The 22,898-nt window shown below is 40.9% G+C and overlaps 1 protein-coding gene across 4 annotated transcripts in view; it reads right to left on the bottom strand.

The window, feature by feature from the left end:
- Nucleotides 1–7,181: 7,181 nt before the first annotated feature.
- The window catches only part of HIVEP1 (HIVEP zinc finger 1), a 164,533-nt gene continuing 148,816 nt past the window's right edge, over nt 7,182–22,898 (bottom strand). For all 4 annotated transcript variants that reach the window (XM_079776587.1, XM_079776589.1, XM_079776588.1 and 1 more), the window contains exons 8-9: nt 11,730–12,238; nt 7,182–9,305 (exon numbers count right to left, since the gene is read on the bottom strand). In XM_079776587.1, coding sequence (XP_079632713.1) covers nt 8,130–9,305; nt 11,730–12,238 — 1,685 coding nt within the window. In that variant the 3' untranslated portion in view covers nt 7,182–8,129. The remainder of the gene's footprint in view (nt 9,306–11,729; nt 12,239–22,898) is intronic.

The following is a 22,898-nucleotide window of genomic DNA, read 5'->3' as shown; positions in this document are numbered from 1 at the left end:
TAGGGGAAAAAAGCAAAATAATAAGAAAACTTTTGTTATTTGTCATAGGCACTTTAAAAAAAATCCTCACTTGAGGATATGTTTGTTTGTTTTTTAATTTATTTTAGAGAGAGGGAGGGAGAAAGAGAAATATCTGATTGGTTGCCTTCCCCTGCCCTCCCCCTCCCTCTCCCTCTCCCTCTCCCTCTCCCTCTCCCCCTCTTCCCTCTCCCCTCCCTACTCCCCCCTCCCCTCTCCCCTTCCCTCCTCCCAACCCCCACATGTAACCCCACCCAATAGGGGATTGAACTTGAAACCCAGGTATGAGCTCTGACCAGGACTCAAACCCACAACTCTTTGTGGAGTAGGGAAGATGTCCAACTGACTGAGCCATGTGACCAGGGTCGGTCTAGGCACTTTTTATTTGATATACGACCCAAACTGCAAAATAAGCCAAATAATTGTTGCCTTTGAGAGAAATATCTCCTTGGTCCTTCTCTGGATATGGGCACGGGGGTGGGTCACCTATAGGGCCTGGGGTTGCCTCTGTTGTCCCAGAGCGACCTGGCCCCGGCCAGGGAGAGAAAGTACTGCTCTTCAGAGTCAAGTAGAGGGAAGCGCAGGGAAGCATTCCCACCCCTGGCTGATCCCGGTATCTTAAAGGATTGGTGTGAAAAATACTAGAACCTTCCCTCTTGCGGTCTTCCTTGCAGATAAATAGGTTTCTCCATATTTATGTCGGACTATTATGCAAATATGAGTTTTAGTTTGTGACCCTTGAATTTCCATTAGCTCCTTGCTGAGAGGTTAATCCTGCTTTTATACAAAAATTAATAGAGACTTCCTCTTTTCCTAATCCCCAAACTCTCTGCACTACTGGAAAGATAACTTACTTATTATTCTTTATTATGATTATTCTTTCTTACCTCTGCTGCTGTGACTCCCCTGAAGTGCTTTTTCGCTGTCTTCACGAATCATCCCAGCCTGCCTCCCAGTCCCCTCATGGGGACCATTCTCCAGGAGTGGCCTCCAGGGCCTGATGGCCTCGAAATGTCCTCATTTGTCTCTATTTTGTTCAAGCTTAGAGTCCATTTATGAAGGATATTCCCATGATGCTCTGTTCATGAGGGAATAGAGCGTGGCTATCTTTTACCTGGTTCTAAATAATCTATTTCTAAAATCCCCAAGATGACAAGATAATGCTTTGGGGAGGAGGGGAGGGTGAGGATGGCAAATATTGAACTGTGTGTAAATGAAACTGTTATATTTCTAATAGGGTTACTTTTCCAACACAGGCGCCAGAACATCTTGTTTCCCTGCTAAATTTTGTCTTATATCCGGCTCATCTCTCCAGTTGGTCACATCTTCCTGGACGCTGATCCTCACCTATTCAGATCAACAACAAATGTCTCCTATGATTTTGTTGAGTCCAATTAAAAAGAAAAGATACTGTGGTCAGCTTGGTAATGGATCATTTGTGTTTGCCTTCGGTGTTCCTAGCATCATTTCCCTCTCCTCCTCACTTTTGCTGTCCTCTTATTGCCACCCCCCTACACATCAAGTTATTAGCACATTAATAAAATGACACTCCTTTTTCTGCATGACTATGACTCACTGGGTAAACTTTCACATGAAGAGCCCACACAGTTCTAATCAGCTTTCAATCTATCTCTTGTTTGCCATAGTAGTATCATGGCTTTCTCAGATGCTTGCTAAATCCCCCAAATGTTGTTTATTCCCTTCACTGCAGTATTTCTTCATGCTTCCTGCACCTTCCTTATGTTTAATGCTGTTGCACCACACACTCGTGGGTTCAGATACCAGCGGCTGCATCAGCATGAAGAGGATCCAAATGGCTGACATGCAACCTCCTTGTCAGTAAAAGGGGAGAATACCTGCCTAGAGGGTTAGATGAGATTACAAATGACACGTAATAGGGATAAATATTGGTACCCCTCCCACATCCCTTGTGTCATCCCTTCTATCTGTCACTCTCAAGACCAAGCTTAAATGCCACAAGCTCCATAAAGTGTTCCCTGATCACCTCAGCCAGGGGAGCTCCCTTATTTGCACTACTACCCCTCTTGGTTGAACTACTTTTATGTCACTTAACATACTTTGCATCTTGTTGTATTTACTCTTTTTTTCTAGATGATAAGCTCCTAAATGGTAGATATCATTTAATTGGTAGTAAATTACATCTAGGTATGTTCCCTGGAACAATCACATATATAAAACCCTAATATGCAAATAGCCCGAATGGCGAAATAACCGAACAATCGAACAATCAACCAGTCACTATGAGGTGCACTGACCACCAGGGGGTGCACGTGGAACATCGGCTGTGGCGGGATGGTGGAGCAGGTGAGTGGGGGCGCCAGACCAAGGTGGGGTGCCGGTTGATGTCATCGGGGCGAGCCTCTGGTGGTTACGGAAAATTCTTTGCTCCGATGCACCGCGGTCCCACCTGGTGCTCGCACCTGCTGCTGGCGCCGGCCCCAATTGCTTGGTGCCATCAGCGGGTACAAGTGGTGGCTGCCGGCCCCGATTTCCCCTCAGGGCTTCTCCACCTCCCCCTGCTCCTGAGGGGCGATCGGGAATGGCAGCTGCCACACGCACCCCCTGCCGGCACTAGCCCCACTCACACCCGCTGCTGGTGCCGGCTCCAATCACTCCACACCACCAGCAGATGCCAGCGGGGCTGGCACCATCAGCATGTGGGAGTGGCAGTGGCAGGAGCTGGGCTGCCGGCAGAGAGGGGACTAGGGCCACGGCGGGAGGGGCTGGGCGGGGGCACGGAGGATAGGCCGAGACCCACTCCTGTGCCCACCACAGCCTTGTGGCCCACAGTTCCTTTCAAGGTGCACGAATTCGTGCACTGGGCCCCTAGTTTTAAATAACATTCATCGCAAACTTCATTAGTCTATTTTTGTTCTGCTGCTTAGCATTATTTCTGTTATAAAGCCCAAACTCCATACTTCCTTCAAAATACAGCAAAATCTAAAATACTAAACAAATGTACAAACAAAACAAGCAGACCCAAAGATACAAAAAACAAACTGATAGTTGCCAGAGGGTTGGGGGAGTGCAAAAAGGTGAAAGGGAATGAGTTACAAACTTATTGTTTTAACATAAGTCACGGGAATGTAAAGAACAGCATAGGGAATACAGTCAATAGTATTGCAGTAACTTGTATGGTGACAGACGGTTACTAGACTTCTTATGGTCACTTTGTAAGATATATATATATGGTATATATAATGTCAAATCACTATGTTGTGCCCCTGAAACTAATATAATATTGTATGTCAACTATACTTCAATTAAAAAGAGCTTTATCTTCCATAATGAAAAATTTAAAAAAAATACACCAATTCCCAACATATAAAAATTGTCCTTTAATTACTTAAGACAATAACTTTCTTAACTCTTGCAACATTTATAATCAAGTATGTAGTATAGTATTATTACCTAGTTTTTATGGCCTAAGTCTTAAGCAGACATGCTCCTTCAGGGTAGAATGTGTGCCTTCTAATTGTTTGTGTATCTTGCATAACAGTATTGGAGTTGGTTGGTATTTAAACTATTACTGAATTTTGGTTATCTGTCTTTTTCAGGTCCATCCCTGATTCAGAGAACAGTTAACTCATAAGGGAAGGTTATGACTCTGCTTTAACTTATGCCTGGAGTGCACAGAACTTGCATATGCAAGGTTCTCACTGATTCCAATATATGCAGTTAAGGGCCTCATGATTTTCAGATTATATAATTTATAGAGAAAAATATTTTGCTATTCTTGTTTTAAATTTTTCTTTTTTTTTCTTTTGCAATGATAGTAGGGAGTTAATGTCATTAAAATATTATATTCACTGAATATTAAATAGGTAATTCTTCAAAGTCATGGGAAGTCAGTTTGGAAGAAGATTCTTATAGGGAGATTTAATATCCTGTGTTTAGGATTTATGGATTATTTTCAAACAAAATTACTCTAAGGAAAGTCACTTTTTGGTGTTGCTTAGACTTGATCTCAAAATGTAATGTTAAGAAGAGGAAAGTCAAGCCCTCACTGGTTTGACTCAGTGGATAAAGTGTCAGCCTGGGGACTGAAGGGTTCCAGGTTCAATTCCAGTTTGATCCCTAGTCAGGGCGTGTGCAATTCCGAGGCAACCGATTGTTTCTTTCTCACATCGATGTTTCTTTCTTTCTCCCTCCCTTCCTCTCTAAAAAATCAATAAAAACATATCCTTAGGTGAGGAAAAAAACAACTATATGGCCCTACTAACCAATTTCATTCTAATAAATTTAATAACATTTAAAAATATAAAATAAACTAGAAAATCCTCAGTGCTAAAATTCTGAGCATTACTCTTGTTGTTGTTGTTAATCCTCACCCGAGGATATTTTTCCATTAATTTTTAGAGAGAGTGGAAGGGAGAGGGAGAGACAAAGAGAAACATCAATGTGAGAGAGACACATCATTGGTTGCCTCCTGCAAGCTGGGGAACCTGCAACCAAGGTACGTGCCCTTGACCAGAATCAAACCCAAGACCCTTCAGTCTGCAGGCCAACACTCTATCCACTGAGCCAAACCAGGTAGGATGAGCATTACTTTTGAATTAGAAGTCACATAGACTTAAACTAGGACTATGGAATAAGAATATGCTTATTATATGCCTTTAAAATTTTAGACCATAAAGGCATGACACAGTTAAAACATTAATTTTGAAAAACTTGACAGAGAATAGACCTCAGTTTCTACAACTGTATTGATAGAGCAATGCAATTTCTATAATAGGAGTTTCAGAATTATCTTCAAATTCTATCTTGGAATACAAAATGCAATGTTATTTTTGAAATTTTTGTTGTATAATCTGTGGGAAAATATAAATATAAATTAAAGTATGTATGGAGAGCATGGCAGATCCATCAGAGCCTGCTGGTGCTGGAGTACATCCTAGAGATTATAAATAACCAGAGGCCCAGTGCACGAAATTCGTGCACAGGTGTGTGTGTGTCCCTCAGGCCAGCCTGCACCCTCTCCAATCTGGGACCCCTCGAGAGATGTCCGAATGCCCGTTTAGGCCCGATCCTACCTGTAGGATCGGGCCTAAGCGGGCATTCAGACATCCCTCTCACAATCCAGGACTGCTGGCTCCCAACTGCTCACCTGCCTGCCTTCCTGATTGCCCCAACCGCTTCTGCCTGCCAGCCTGATCACCCCCTAACCACTCCCCTGTCAGCCTGGTCACCCCTAACTGCCCTCCCCTGCAGGCCTGGGTCCCCCCCCAACTGCCCTTCCCTGCAGGCCCGGTCACCCCCAACTTCCCTGCTCTGCCAGCCTGGTCACCCCTAACTGCCCTCCTCTGCAGGCTTGATTGCCCCCAACTGCCCTCCCTTGCAGGCCTGGTCCCTCACAACTGCCCTCCCCTGCTGGCCTGATAGCCCACAACTGCCCTCCCTTGCAGGCCTGGTCCCTCACAACTGCCCTCCCCTGCTGGCCATCTTGTGGCGGCCATCTTGTGTCCACATGGGGGCAGCCCTCTTGAGTGTTGGAGTGATTGTCAATTTGTATATTACTCTTTTATTAGATAGGATAGAGGCCTGGTGCATGGGTGGGGGCTGGCTGGTTTGCCCTGAAGGGTATCCCAGATCAGGGTGGGGGTTCCCTTGGGGCGTGGGGTGGCCTGGGCGAGGGGCCTGTGGTGGTTTGCAGGCCGGCCACGCCCCCCAGCGACCCAAAGGGAGGCCCTGGTATCTGGAATTTATTTATCTTCTATAATTGAAACTTTGTAGCCTTGAGTGGAGCCAAGCCTCCTGCTTGCTCCGTGGCCGCAGCCATTTTTGTTGGGATTTATTTATCTTCTATAATTGAAACTTTGTAGCCTTGAGCGGAGGCCAGGGTGTGCAGAAAGCTTGGCTTCCTCCATTGCTGGGGAAACCCAAGCCTCCTGTTTGCTCTGTGGCCGCAGCCATCTTGGTTGGGTTAATTTGCATACTTGCTCCCGATTGGCTGTTGGGCATGGCTTGTGGGTGTAGCGGAGGTACAGTCAATTTGCATATCACTTTTATTAGATAGGATGGTCTCCAAACTCCTTAGAATACTTCCCCCATGCTCTTCTTTTTCCCATCTTTAAAAAGATATGCTATTATTTTATTTTTTCAATTACAGTTTACATTCAATATTATTTTTAGTTTCAGATGTACAGCATAGTGATTAGACATCATATACTTTATAAAGTTGTTCCCCTTGATATTTTCAGTATTCACCTGGCACCATAGTTATTACAATATTATTGGCTATATCCACTAAACTGTATTTTATATCCCAGTGACTATTTTGTAACTAATTTGTACTTCTCAATCCTTTCTCCTTTTTCACCCAGTCCCCCAAGTCCCCTCCCCTCTGGCAACCATCAGTCTGTTCTCTGTGTCTACAAGCCTGTTCACTTTGTTGGTTTATTATACCCTTTAGATTTCACATAAGTGGAATCATATGGTATTTTTCTTCTTGTCTTGACTTATTTCAGTTAGCATAATACCATCTCAGTCAATGCATGCTGTCACAAATGGTAAGATCTCATTCTCTTTTTATGGCCAAGTAATATTCCATTGTATATATGTACCACAACTTTTTTAACCACTTGTCTATTAACGGGCATTTGGGCTGCTTTCATATCTTCGCTATTGCAAATTATGTTGCAATGAACATAGGGGTTCATATAATCTTTCAAATTAGTGTTTTGGATTTCCTTGTATACTCAGAAATGGAATCACTGGGTCCCCATGCCCTCGTTTCACCAACTTCATATCCCTGAAATTTTCATGAAGCAGGCTTTTAAAAATATAAATACATTGTTTTAATGATGAGCTAAGTATTCAAATTCCAACATTAAAATATTTTCTGACAAACCTAGCATCTATAATGCTTAGTTAATAATGCAAATCACTGCAGTGGTAATTGTAGGTTCCCCGCCCAATTTTTCTGAATGAGTAAGGATAAGTAAGCCTCCCAAGACAGGAAGAAATCATGTCTAAAGATAGTCATTAAAGTAATTTAAAAGTTTTGTAACTTATTCTACATTTACCAGAAATCATCAACGTTGAGGGACTTTGCCCACTTCAGACTATACGCTATAAATACGTAAGTGTTCTTTTAAAAAAATTTTTTTTTATTGATTTCAGAGAGGAAGGGAGAGGGTGAGATAGAAACATCAATGATGAGAGAGAATCATTGATTGGCTGCCTCCTGCACGCCCCACACTGGGGATCAAGCTCGCAACCTGGGCATGTTCCCTTGACTGGAATCGAACCTGGGACCCTTCAGTCCACAGGCTGACGCTCTATCCACTGAGCCAAACCAGCCAGGGCTACGTAAGTGTTCTTAAATACCAAGTCTTCTAGTAAGTTAATAGCTACAGGATTACTCATCAGAAATAAGAAAATAGGCCTCTCAGCTGCCTGGTTTGCGGTTTCACATGGTGGCAACACCACTGGTGTCCTTGTTTCTCAAATAGGGTGGAGGTATGTGTGGAAAGACTATGACCTAGGGCTATTTTCTGACTGCAGATGGCTGGTCACTTACCAGATGATGGTAAAGAAAGAACAACTAAAGCAATGTAAAGTCAGTAAACAATATTTTACTGAAACATTTCATAACACAGAAAATCTGTTTGAAGTGTAAAGTTACTGTCTTACATAAGAAGGACAGACCCATTTCAAAGACTAATATGAATACAATAAATATGGAGTTTACATACTAATTTTACACAGACACTCTGCCCCACAGCCATAAAAATTTATACTTAACAGTGCAACATATAATTTAATCAGTTGATTTATTTGACAGGTTTTTCTTACTAAACACAAATAACTACCTGGTTTTCATATATATAATATATTTTTATATATATAGATATTCAACAATCTGTACAGTTTCTAAACATAAAACTCCTAAAAGGCACAATTGTCTATACAACATGTACAAAAATGGCTGGAGCTGACACAAAACAACAATTATTGGTCAAAGTTCATGATTGCACAAAGATTAGTCATGAGTTTATGTCAGAAAAATGTGCTTTAGGGGAAGAAGGGCTTTCAAAAAAACCTTTAAGTGTTATATAAAAAAACCAAAAACCCCAAAGAAGCAGCCACTAGGTTGCTATCACAAGCCGGTCCTCGTCGTCGTCACTACTCACGTCGCTGAACTGGGCAGTGGCCTGCCTGCGGGGCAGGGCCGCGGGTCTGGGCACTGGCCTGTCGGGAGCGAGAGTGTGCTGGCCTGACCGTGCCGGGAAACCTTCCGGATGTGCCTTCAGCAGAGGCTCTGCCGTGGCTGCTGGTTTGCCCTGAATGGGAGGGAGTTCACGCGTGGGCTTCACCTGACTGATCGAGGCAGCCTTCCCTGTGTCCATTTTACTAGCGCCATCAAGCCTTGCACGGTCTCTTGCAGGGGCAGGTGGATCGAGCACTTTTTTTGCATTTTCCCGCTGGACTTGAGGTGACCCCTGAGGAGACGCGGTCCCGCTGCCCTGGTTCCCACTGGCTATAGAAGTTGGCTTGGGGTGCACCTCATGTGCCCTGTTTTGGGAAGCTGGTGTTTCGGGGGCTCCCTGTGCATCCATGGTTACTTGACTAACAGAGGGAATTAAAGTAGGCAATGCTATGTTCAAGATCTGGAGGCCGGGGATGGGTGCCTGAGGGGTGCTGCTGCCCTGGGATGAAGGGTTTGCGGTCAAAACCTGCAGTCCGACAGCATTGAGAGCCAGCCCTGGTGGGTGCCCCTGCGGGGCCATGTTGGCATTGGCGAGGCCTAAGATGTTGACCGTTTCCATGCTCAGTGACGGAAGTGACTGCAAGCCCGGGGTGCTGAGGTTCTGAAGGCCTGGCACACGGATTTGGCCAATGGGAATACATGGCACGACACTGCTTAATTCAGCCACTCCGGTGGGATTTGTAGTGCCAGAAACTTCTGTGATCGGATCCCCAGGAGTGCCCACAGTTCTGTGAATTACATTGACAGCAGGAATTGTAAGTTGCATTGGCCCAGCTTGAATAGGTACAAAGGTAGAATACGTGAGGCTGGCAGGTACCACATGGATTCCCCCAACTGGAACCATATTATAAGGTGTCCTTGACTGCTGCTGAGAGTGCAGAGGAAGGTGGCTAAACAAATGAGTCTGGGGAGAAGGCAGGCCTGAAGTTGGTCGGAGAGTTATTTGCTGCTTCTGTTCTTGAGTGTCAGGATGAGGTGAGGCCCCTGGAGGACTCCCCATGGCCATCTGGAGGCTGAGCTCGGCTGCAGGAGGAAGGCTCACAGAGGATGTGTTCTAAAAGACAAGAGAGGAGAATCCTTCAGGACAGGGCTTTCTTAGGCACTCAGTTAAAATGCTATTCTTCCTAATGAGGTGAAGGAATGCACATTTGTATTTTATAAAATTATGAGTTTGCTAAAAATTCTATTTTGGTTAAAAATATAAATTTCCAACAGAAAAAAAAAGATTGCCCTTTTAATCTCTTATTTTCTAGTACAAATAGCAGCAGCACATTTTTGTACAGTACTTTGCATTTTTCGCATTTCCTGGATATCACCTCTTTTATACTGTAATTGACCCTGCGATGTGGCCATAATTATATTCAGCTTTTGTTGTTTTTATTGCTGGCACCACCTGCTCCACCCTATTTTAGAGATGAGGAGTCATTGAGAAATTGAGATATTAGTTGGCAATAAGTATAAACTCAGGTAAAAATTAACTGGAGAATCATCTATATATATAAAAGCCTAAGCGACCATCGCAACCGAATGGACGACTGAACAGGCTGCGTGGGGAAACCAGGCCAGCAGGGGAGTTAGTGAGGGGCAACCAAACAACTGAGCAGCAGGCTGCGTGGGGTGACCAGGCCGGGGGGGGGGGGGGGGGGAGAGGGGCAGTTAGGGGCGACCAGGATGGCAGAGGAGGGCAGTTAGGGGTGACCAGGCTGGCGGGGGGTGGGGAGGCAGTTGAGAGAGACCAGGCCGGAGGGGGGGGGGGCAGTTGGGCAACAAGGCTGGCGGAGGGGGCAGTTGGGGGTGACCAGGCCAGCAGAGGGGGCAGTTAGGGGTGATCAGGCAGGCAGGCAGGTGAGCAGTTAGGAGCCAGAGGTCCTGGATTATGAGATCAGGCCTAAACCAGCAGTCGGACATCCCCCAAGGGGTCCCAGATTGGAAAGGGTGCAGGCTAGGCTGAGGGGACCCCCGCCCCCATGCACAAATTTCATGCACCGGGCCTCTACTTCATTAAGAGTACCCATGGATAAAAAGTTCTGTCGCTGGTTTATCCATTCACAAGTCTATGAAGTGTCTACTGAAAAGCAGGTTTCCAGGCACTGGCAGGCTGTGAGAGACTCTGGGACAGAGAAGCTTAAACCCATATGAAAGTAATGAATGTCAGGAGGAGGAAATCTTGCCTAGCCTCTCATCCATCCAAGATTATCATTTAAACATCAGCTTTTTCTAGATATGTATATTAACCTACAAAATAATTTACTCTATTTAATATTTAAATGTTAACTTAATTTAATTAATTTAGGGTAATCTACAGAAATTCATGCTTTCAAAGTTTTTATTTCTCTCCAGTGTTACCTAGTAAGCCAACATCTGCCACATGAAGAAATAAATCCTAGTGCAACTGTCAATATACGCTAGAGGACAGAGACCTGTCAATGGCAGGAGAATGCCTTCCTCACAGAATTAGACAGGGAACCATCACAGCGCCTGCGTGACTTTTCTGAGGCCTGTGTTTGGCCCTGAGCTGGTTCTTGGGCAGAAAGCTTTCCCAAGTGACCACAGTAAATTGATCATTCAAGCAAAGTGAACTTCTTGATACGTTTGTTTGGGTCACATTAACTTTGCCATAGAAACTGGTAGCTGTTTTGCCAACAGGGAAAAGTATAAGACATTTGGATAATCTAGTGCAAATCTATCAGATCGATGCCATTAGAAAAACAACTCAGAACAGCCACAGATAAATATGTCCAAGACTCACATTCTCAATAGGCACATACATGTTTTTATTTCAAAATGTTAAAAAAAAGCAAATAAAAAAATAAATGATTATATTTTAAAAGATCCATTTGGTTCTTTCACAGATTTATAATACACTATGTGAACTCTGACTAAAACACCTAACCAGAATCAGAAGGAAATAAATATCCTTTGCTCTTAAATAAAACAAAGTAACAAAAAGGCTTAAACAAACTGATTTAGCCATAAATGAATAATCTAAGTACATTATTTTCTTAAGCTATTAGGCTCTCCATATTTAATGTGTTAAACAAAAGGAAAACTGTTGGAAGCCGCCCATTGTCTTCATTAGCAGAGAGGTGTTGACAAGGAACCCGGAAGGCTGGAGACCTTGAGCTCTGAAAGGTCAGAGCTCTGTACCCACTGTTTAGTTGAGACAATGGTAGCTGAAGCTACTTCCACCTTTATTTTTATGTAAATCCTTGCTGATTGGCTATTATTGGAATTGCCTGCCTAAGGGCTATGGGTGTATCCCAAAACCTGAATAAAAGGGATAGCAAGGCCAGAGCAAAGTGGAGTCCTTCCCCTTGAGTTGGGCTCCCGCCTGGCCCCCAATTCCCAAATTTATATTTTCCTGTCTAGTCTCTTTCATTTGCGTGCGGCCTCCTCCAGAGCCCGAACCCTGAACCTGAACCCTGAACTACTCGGGACATGGGGGGGGAACAATCACAGAAAACAACAAACCATTTACCTGTGTTAAAGCAATAGCCTTTCCGGCCACAGAACTTCTCAGAATTTCGTCTGATTCCGGGTAGTCCACAGACATTTGATGACATGGAGACCTGGGTGCAGCTTCAGGTGACCGAGAAGAGTCTACAGGAATAGGTGTCCCATCCTCCTCATTCGCATGCTGCCTGGTCTTCAGGGGGGACTCTGCCTGCCTGCTGCGGTCTGACTGCACTGTGCTAAGTACGGTCATCTTAGTGGGCAATGCTCTGGGCAGAATATCCATTGGGTCCATGTGGACTCCAGAAAAGCAATCGGTGATCCTGATGTCCTCGTCAGCACCCACAGAGTCCTGAAGGCTACTTCTAGACGGAAGATGCTGTGGGCTGGCCGTAACGGAGGGAGCTGCCGAAAGAACGGATTCTGCCTGGCTGTCTTCATCATCATCTTCATTTTCATTATCATCCTCATCTGGGCCATCAGACTCCTCAAGATCGTACCCAGACCGCTCGTAACCGAATCTTTGTCTATCGTCTAATAAAAACAACCAAGAGGGTATGTTACAGAATGTTTTGCAACTGGACAAATGCAATCTTTTATTTTTTTCATAAGCTTAGCAATACTGTGAGGAATATAAAAGACAAGGACTCTACCCACAAAAAGCCTGCAATTTAGTTGAGGAGAATGACATGGGGCAAAATGAATGAGTCAATCAGTGCAGCAGGAATCAGAGAAGTGAGGCACTAATAGAGAGTGGCATGGCCAGGGCAGGCTTTGTTGTGGATGCAGAACATGAAATGAACTTTGAAAAAGTAGACAGGCAGAGGGTCATATATAAAAAACATCAGCAATAAAGAGCTCAAATATTATATTTATAAAATCCCCCCCAAAAGCCTGAACTGTATTAAAAAAATTTAACAGATTTCAAAACAATTCTTTTCCTGAGTTCTTTTTTATATAGTTTTTTTGTATTTCCCTTTTATTGAACAAATTAAAAATAAACAAAAACAAAATGGCATTTCATATTTATAAGCAAAGTAATTTTCCTTAATACTTGAATAGTATTTTTGACATGTTTTCATCGTTCTCTGATTAGTAATACTCTCTCATATTTAAGTCTCCTTTTACTTAGGTAAAATTTTCCTATCATTTTTGTTCTATGATGATTCAACCCACCCCTCCCAGGACAGGGAATCTTTTTTCTTTTTTCTTTTTTTTTTTTTTTGCAAGCAGACATTAAGACATTTGGATTATTTATCCATATGTTTGACTCAATTTAATCATTTTTCAAATAACTGCTCCTTTGAATTAAATTCTTCCTTCATTTTTAAAAAACCTGGTAAAAAACACATGAAATCTACCCTCTTAACAAAATTTTAGTGCAAAGCACAGCATTAACTATAAGATCTCCTTTTTTTTATTATTTATTATTTCTTTTTATTGTCTAAAGTTTTACATATGTCTCCTTTTCTCCCAGTTTACCCCCCTCCCCCCACCATTCTCACCCCGGGCAAGCCCCACCGCCGCAGTGTCTGTGTCTATTGGTTATGCCAATATGCATGCATACAAGTCCTTTGGTTGCTCTCCTACGCTCCCCCCACCACTACCATTTGTCTCTGGATCTATTCTTGTTCATCAAATTATGTTGATCATTATATCCCACGTATAAGTGAGATCATGTGATATTGATCTTTCTCCAACTGGCTTATTTCGCTTAGCATAATGCTCTCCAGTTCCATCCATGCTGTTGCAAATAGTAAAAGTTCCTTCTTTTTTATAGCGGCATAGTATTCCATTGTGTAGATGTACCACAGTTTTTTAATCTACAGGAAGGGGAATCTTAACTAAAATTCATTCACAACAGCTTCAGAAGGTCATGTGAGACTGTGTCCGACGAGGAATTTTCAAGATGGTCCAATAAAGTCTCAAAATTTTCATTAGATCATAAACTTTATCTAGTCAACATCTTGCAAAGTTAGAGGCTCTTTCCCTTAGAAAATGAACTTTAGAAGTTAATAGGAAAAGAATACAAAACACCTACGGGCATTTCTTCCTCATTTAACTGAATTGAGAAGATACCAGACCATGTGCACCTTAGCTGTGATACATTGTGCACTTACATGTACATTTTTAAAGAGAAGAAAATGTCAATAAAGAAATACACAATCGGTATATCTCCTGGCTTCCCCAAATGGTCTGTGTATTAATCTATTTCACCATTTTTTTCTATATTAAAAAAATAAGTTCCTTAAGAAAAGTTTCAAAGGCTCGGCACCAACATTTGCAGATATTAATTTCTAAGGTGGAGCAGAAAGCAGCTTTTATGTTGTTTATCTCAAGCACGTGTTACTTTTATAATTAAAATGATCAAAGATAAAATATATGCATATAGGTTCCTTTAACATGTGATTTCATAAGCTTTTTGTTTTAAGGGTTCTAGTATTTTGTTGTAAAGTGATAAATAAATAATACTAACTTATTGAGTCCTAGCAGGTGCCAATGCTGGAAATGGAATGGGTGATTTCTGGCTAAACGTCCTGATCTCTGCTTCAATAATACCTCCCCCCTATACTGTCTGATATTTGAAATTCTAAAATTAGAGTCATTCCCAATTTGTTTTAAATTTGCCACAGTAGTGCCAAATCAGATATATTTTTAGAGAGACCTTTTCTTTTAAAGGGGAAAGTAGAAAATAAAAACAGAAGAAGCTGGATGACTGGGAGGACAGGGAACCAAGAGGGGGCTGATTTCATTACAGACCAACCTGCTGCAAAGTCTAAGTAGGCAGTTACTTTACCTAAAAAACTACTACTTTTTTCTTTTTTAGAAAGTGGGCCTAACTTTAAACTTATGACTTTTCTAAAACTCATCATAAAGCTCAGGTCCCAGGTAATCAAATAGCTCAAACTCTAAGCAGAGTCAGTGTCTGTAGGAAGACTGAAGACACAAGCTTCTGTCATTGGGGGTAGACACAACAAGATACTGGGCAATGGAAGTCTGCTAAGTAGCTGAAAGATTGGTCAGAGTCAAGTGTGGGCTGGCAGGATTGTGTACATCCTGGGGCTACACTCTCTTGCAGGCTGAACGCCATGAACCCCACCAAAGTGTTCACAGAAAAGAGCACCAAGTGTCCACTGTGATCCAGAGCGAGGAGAAAAGGAGCAGCAGCCACACAGGAGGGCAAGGAATTCTATCTGGATCCATCTCCTCTCTCTCCACTAGAGGAGAAAAACCTTATCCTGTATTGGGAAAGGCAATACACATGGTTGCCCTTAGCACATCGGTGAAAACTCACTGTAATGAGGAAGGGAAATGAATAGGAGAGAAGATACAACTCTACTCCTTGAGGAGGAATAGATTACCAGCTGAAGGGGGAATAGGAAGGAGAACAAGAGGGCCACAGCCCAGAAATTTAAGAACACAGTACCTGTAGAAGACTGAGGTTACATCAACACAGTGATGGCATACAATCTCCTCATCACCCCTTAATGCCAAACTAAAGAACTTTATGTGACTGGTGACCACAAAATACTGCTAGGAGAGAGGCAGCAGAACAACAATGTGTAGAGCAACCCTCTGTTAGGCACTATACAAAGATAAGACTTAAAACTAGAATTAAATAGGCATTGCTCTTGTAATCCATCTTCCAATACAAACACAAAGTGTCCTTACAGGAATTCGATGCCTCTGGTGCACTAAGGGTAGCCACATCAAACAAGAAATCTCTCAAACCCAATCCAACTAGAAAAATTCCCACACTAGGCCTAGCAGAATGAGTGGCATGCCCATTACCAGGCAAAAATACTATTTCATTAGTCTGTACCACCTTGTACAAGATGTCAAACTTTAAACAAAAATTACTAGGCACACAAAAGGCAAGGAAAAACATTGCTTAAAAGAGAAAAAGCAGTCAGAACCAGTCAATATGACACAAATGCTACAATTGTCAGATAATTTAAAATATTAGTAATTCTAATTAATATGTTAAAAATGGAAAAGGTGGACAATATACAATATCAAATGGGAATTTCAGATGAGAGATGGAAACTACAAAAAAGAACGAATGAAATGCTACAAATGAAAAACACAGTAACAAAAAAAGTCTCAAACCCAGAATTCTATCCCCATTGAAAATAATTTTCAAAGATGAAAGTAATTCAGATTTTCTTAGAAAAACAAAAGCAGGGGATTCACTGCCAACAGACCATAATAAATGTTAAAGAAATTTCTTTAGGCAGAAAGAATAAGGTAGCAAATGGAAACTTCAATCTACACAAAAAAATAAAGAGCATCAGAAATAGAATAAATTAAGGTAAAATAAATTTTTATACATTTAAATTGCTCTTAAGCTAACTGAATATTTACAGCAAAGCAGTAATAATGTACTATATGTTTACAGCATTACATGCAGATGGAAAAGACAACAATAACACAAAAGATGGAAAGGAAATGTGAATATACTGTTATAAAGTCTTTCTACTACATGTAAAACAATGTAATATTACTTAAAGGTAGACAACTAAAATTTTTAAAAGGTATAAATAACAAGTCAATAAAGAAGATAAAATAGAATCATAAAAATGCTCAATTAAGGTATAAAAAGAAAACAAATAAAAAACACCAGGCAAGATGGTAGGTTCTAATCCAAATGCATGAACATTAAAAGGAATGGTCTAACACATGAATTAAAAGAGAGAGCTTGCCAGATTGGATAAAAAAGTTAAGTTCCAGATATACACTATGTACAAAAACTCCATTTTAAATATACATATATAAATAGACTAAAAGTAAAGTTTGGAAAAAGATACACTTTAAATCAGCGGTCGCCAACCTTTCGGATCTCACGGACCACCAGTGTTCCACGGACTACCAGATGGTGAAAATCATTAACTAAATGGGGAGACAACCAAACAATCCCCAGAGGAAAGAAAAATAGGAATCTCCAAGAAAGAAAATAAGTGAAACTGAGGCATGCAATATGTCAGAAAAAGAATCCAGACTAAGGGTCATATAATTCATAGACTGGATGGATGAGAAAATCGCCAACCTATGAAAAAATCAAGAAGATATCAAAAGTGATATAGCTCCAATCAAAAACGTGATGGAAGATTTCAACAGTAGACTAGGAAAAGCAGAGGACCGAATTAGTGAGTTAGAAGATAAGGAGAACAAGCCCCATCTGAACAACAAACCGAGAAAATAATTAAAAGCAGGAGAAGAGCCTAAGGGAATGTTGGGACAACATGAAACGAAGTAACATACGTATAATAAGGGTACCAAAAGGACAAGAAGAGCAGCAAGGATTAGAGAACCTATTTGAAGAAATAATGACAGAAAACTTCCCTGAAATGGGGAAGAAAAAGTCACACAAGTACAGAGAATCCCAAAAAGATGAATCCAAGAAGACCCACACAAAGACACCTCGCAATTACAATGGCAAACGTTAACGACAAAGAGGGAATCTTAAAGAGAATCAAAAAGAGAATCTTAATAATAACATTAAGAGAGAGACAGAGAGTTAGCTACAAAGGATCTCCCATCAGATTATCAAATGATGTCTCAACAGAAAAAAATCAGGCCAGAAGGGAATGGAATGAAGTATACAAAATGATGCAAAGCAAAGGACTGAATCCAAGAATACTCTATCCAGAAAGGCTATCAAACAAAATTGAAGGGGAAATCAGCAGCTTTGCAGACAAAAAAAGGCTAAAGAAGTCTATCACTACCAAGCCAGCAATGCAAGAAATGCTAAAGGGAATGTTGTAAAAAGAAGAAATAGAAAGGGAAGAAGGAACACGGACATAAAGAATAGAAATGGCTACAAACAAGTACCTATCAATATTAACATTAAGCATAAATGGACTAAATGCTCCAATCAAGACAGAGTGGCTGAATGGATAAGAAAACATGACCCATATATATGCTGTCTACAAGAGACCCACCTCAGAACAAATGACTCACACAGACTGAAAGTGAAGGGATGGAAAAATATCTTTCAGGCAAATGGAAATGTAAAAAAAAAGCTGGGGTAGCAATACTTATATCTGACAAAATAGACCGCAAAGTGAAGGCCATAACAAGAGACAAGGAAGGCCACTTCACAAACCTAAAGGGATCAATACAACAACAGGATATAACTCTGGTAAACATATATGCACCCAATGCAGGAGCACCCAAATACATAAAAAAAATTCTGGAAGATATCAGGGGAGAGACTGACAGCAATACAATTATAGTAAGAGACTTTAATACCCCATTGACATCACCAGATAAATCCTCTAGACAAAAAATAAGCAAAGAAACAGCAATCCTAAATGACTCACTAGATCACATGGACTTAATCGATATCTTCAGAACATTCCACCCCAAAGCTACAGAATATACATTCTTCTCAAGCGCAAATGGGACATTTTCAAAGATAGACCCCACAAGGGGACACAGGCAAACTCTCTGAATTCACGAAGATTGAAATCACACCAAGCATCTTCTCAGATCACAATGGCATAATATTAGAAATAAACTACAATAAAAACAATCACAAAAATTCAAACACTTGGAGGCTGAATAGCATGCTAGTAAACAATGACTGTGTTACCAAAGGGATCAAAGAAATAAAAAGCATCAAGGCAACAAATGACAATGAAAACAAAATAATCCAAAATCTATAGGACACAGTGAAAGCAGTCCTCAGAGGGAAGTTCATAGCATTACAGGCCTACCTCAAAAAACAAGAAAAACTAGTAATAAACCATTTAACTATGGAACTTGAAGAATTAGAAAGAGAGCAACAAGAAAAGCCCAGAGTGAGCAGAAGGAAGGAAATAATAATGATCATAGCAGAAATAAATGACATAGAGACCAAAAAAAAAAAAAAAAAAAAAGATCAACCAAACCAAGAGCTGGTTCTTTGAAAAGATAAACAAGATTGATGAACCTCTAGCCAGACTCACCAAGAAGCAAAGAGAGAGGACCCATATAAACAAAATAAAAAATGAAAGAGGCAAAATAACAAGACACCACAGAAATACGAAGAATAATCATAAAAAAAAATTACTATGAGCAACTCTATTCCAACAAACTGGTCAACCTAGAAGAAATGGACATATTCCTAGAAAAATATTACCTTCCAAAAATCAATCAGAAAGAATAAAAAAATCTGAATAGACTGATAACTATGGAGGAAATTGAAGCAGTAATCAAAAAACTTTCAACAAACAAAAGACCTGGACCAGACGGCTTCACAGGGGAGTTTTACCAAACATTCAAAGAAGAAATAAAACCCTTCTTCCTCAGACTATTCCAAAAAATTCAAGAGGAAGGCACACTTCCACGCTCTTTCTATGAAGCCAGCATTACCCTAATCCAAAAACCAGATAAAAACAATACAAAGAAAGAGAATTACGGCCAATATCCCTCATGAACATAGACGCCAAAATTCTCAGCAAAATTCTAGCAAATTGAATCTAGCATTACATTAGAAAGATCATACACCATGACCAAGTGGGATTTATTCCAGGGATGCAAGGATGGTACAATATCTAAAAATCAATAAATGTGATACATCACATAAACAAATTGAGAGACAAAAATAACAGAATCATATCAAGTGATGTAGAAAAGGCATTTGACAATATCCAACACCCTTTCTTGATAAAATCTCTCAGCAAGGTGGGAATAAAAAGATAATACCTCAACACAATAAAAGCCTTATATGGCAAACATCATACTCAATGGGCAAAAACTAAATCCATTTCTCCTAAGAACAGGAACAAGACAGGGATGCCCACTCTTACCACTCCTGTTCGACACAGTACTGGAAGTACTAGCATTGCGATCAGACAAGAAGAAGAAATAAAAGGCATCCAAATTGGAACGGAAGAAGTAAAATTTTCCTTATTCGCAGATGACATGATATTGTACACAGAAAACTCTAAAGACTCCCTCAAAAAACTACTAGACTTAATAAATGAATTCAGCAATGTAGCAGGATACAAATTTAATACTCAGAAGTCAATGGCCTTTGTATAGACCAATAATGAACTCACAGAAAGAGAAACTAAAAAAAGCAATCCCATTTACCATTGCAACAAAAAAATTAAGATACCTAGGAATAAATTTAACCAAGGAGGTAAAGGACCTATACTCAGAAAATTACAGGATGCTGAAAAAAGAGACAGAGGAAGACATAAACAAATGGAAGAATATATCATGTTCATGGATTGGTAGAATCAACGTCATTAAAATGTCCATACTACCCAAAGCAAACTATAAATTCAATTCAATACCAATTACAATACCAACGGCATACTTTAAAGACCTAGAACTCTCTAAAAATTCATCTGGAATATAAGAAGACCCCGAACAGCTGCAGCAATCTTGAGAAAAAAGAATAAAGTTGGAGGGATCACAATATTAGATATCAAGCTATACTACAAAGCCACAGTTCTCAAAACTGCCTGGTACAGGCACAAGAACAGACATATAGACCAGTGGAACAGAACAGAGAACCCAGAAACTGACACAAGCCATTGTGCTCAATTAATATTTGTCAAAGGAGGCAAGAGCAAACAATGGAGTCAAGACAGTCTCTTTAATAAATGGTGTTGGGAAAATTGGACAGATACATGCAAAATAATGAAACTAGACCACCAACTTACACCATATACAAAAATAAACACAAAATGGATATAGGACTTAAATGTAAGATGGGAAACCATAAAAATCTTAGAAGAATCCACAGGAAAATATCAGACATATGTTGTAGCAATATCTTTACCGATACAGCTCCTAGAACAATGGAAACTAAGGAGAACATAAACAAATGGGACTACATCAAAATAAAAAGCTTCTGCACAGCATAAAAAACCATCAACAAAACAATAAGAAAGTCCACTGCATGGAAGAATATATTTGCCAATGTTATCTCCGATAAGGGTTTAATCTCCAAAATGTACAGGGAACTCATACAACTTAACAAAGGAAGATAAACAATCCAATCAAAAAATGGGCAAAGGACCTAAATAGACACTTTTCAAAAGAGGACACACAGAAAGCCAAGAGACATATGAAAACATGCTCAAAGTCACTAATCATCCGAGAGCTGCAAATCAAAACAACAATGAGGTACCATCTCACACCTGTCAGAATAGCTATCACCAACAAATCAACAAACGACAAGTGCTGGTGAGGATGCAGAGAAAAAGGAACCCTCTTGCCTGCTGGTGGGAATGCAGACAGGTGTAGCCACTGTGGAAAGCAGTTTGGAGTTTCCTCAAAAAATTAAAAATAGAACTGCCATTTGACCCAGTAATACCACTTCTAGGAATATATCCCAAGAAATCAGAAACACCAAACAGAAAGGATATATGCACCCCTATGCTCATAGCAGCACAATTTACAATAGCTAAGATTTGGAAACAGCCTAAGTGCCCATCAGCAGATGAGTGGATTCAAAAACTATGGTACATCTACACAATGGAATACTATACTACTGTAAAAAAGAAGGAATTCTTACCATTTGCAACAGCATGGATAGAACTGGAGAGCATTATGCTAAGCGAAATAAACAAGTCTGAGAAAGATAAATATCACATGATCTCACTCATTTGTGGAATATAAAGAACATTATAAACTGATGAACAAAAATAGAGAGACAAAGAAGCATCGAACAGACTACCAAATTTCAGTGGGAAGGCAGGAGAGTGTTAGAGAGTGGTAAGAGATCAACCAAAGGACTTGTATGCATGCATATAAGCCTAACCAATGGATACAGACACTGGAGGTGGTGAGGGCAGGTGCTGGGGGGTGGGGGAGGCCGAGGGAGGTCAAAGGGGAAAAAAGAGACATATGTACTACTATTTGTAATACTTTAAACAATATAAAATAAATAAATAAATAAATAAATAAATAAATAAATAAATAAATAAAATTATAGCCAATAAGCTAGCTTATAAATATACATGAGTTGTATTAGGTACAGACATTAAAAGCTTCATATAATTATTTGATTATGAATAGCAGAACATATGCAATGCAGCCTCTGGATGCATGTGGCTCTCTGACTGTAGTTGTAGATAGTTTTACTGGAACAGCCAGGCTCGTTAGTTTACATGTAGTCTATGGCAGGTTTTGCACTATAACCACAGAGTTTAATGGTTACAACAGGCTTTTGTGGCTTTTGTATGGCCCCAAAAGCCTAAAATAGGTGCACTTAGGTCCTCTACAGTGAAAGTTTGCCAACATCTATACTCTATTTCATGATTAAACCTTACAACCACCCTGTGACTGAGCTGAAATGTAACTTACACAAGGAAGTGAAGGAATTTATATAGGACTAGAAGACATGGAAGCCAAAATTTAGAACCAGGTTTTTATACATTTAGGAATCCCATCAATAGTCCAATTAGATATGCTGACTTTTCAGCATTATATTACAACGGTTCTTTCTTGGCTTATACAACAGACTGTAAAACTGCAAGAGGATAAGCTGGTTTAGCCCCATGCATCCCCCAGGCACTCGGGGACGGAAGGAACCCACACACTTGCTTAACACATTCATAAATACACGGCCCTTTAAAGTTCTATTTAATTTACAACCTTCAAATATATTCCCCCTCGTTATAAATAAATCCTTCCAAAATGCAGTACAATTTTACATAAGTTTAATTCCTTTATTTTTGTGTGAATTAAATTCATGAGGAAAAAGAGGTATGCAATGCAGCAATACTGTTTCAAAAGCAAATGTTTTGATAAACTTATGTCAAACATCTTCCTAAAGATGTATTTCAAAAGTATCTTTTGAAGGTCAGTTGGATGAACTGCACCCTGCCCTCCCAGCACTGCCGGACAGTGACACCTGCTGGACGAGTCTGATCCAGAGGCAGCACAGGAAGCCTTCAGGACAGGCTGCACAGGGTCCTCAACACTGCCCTCAGCCCCAGCCCCTGCCCCCAGCCCCAGCCCCTAGCCCAGCCCCAGCCCTTACCCCAGCCACAGCCCCTGCCCAGCCCCTACCCCAGCTCCCAGCCCCTACCCCAGCCCCTGCCCCCAGCCCCAGCTCTTACTCCAGCCTTAGCCCGTACCCCAGCCCCAGCCCTTACCCCAGCTCCCAGCCCCTACTCCAGCCCTAGCCCCTACCCCAGCCTCTGTCCCAGCCCCTACCCCAGCCCAACCCCTGCCCCTACCACAGCCCTAG

The sequence above is a fragment of the Cnephaeus nilssonii genome (assembly GCF_951640355.1).
Source record: "Cnephaeus nilssonii genome assembly, chromosome: 7".
NCBI lineage: Eukaryota > Metazoa > Chordata > Mammalia > Chiroptera > Vespertilionidae > Cnephaeus > Cnephaeus nilssonii.
This window is presented reverse-complemented; position numbering and strand designations above follow the sequence as displayed.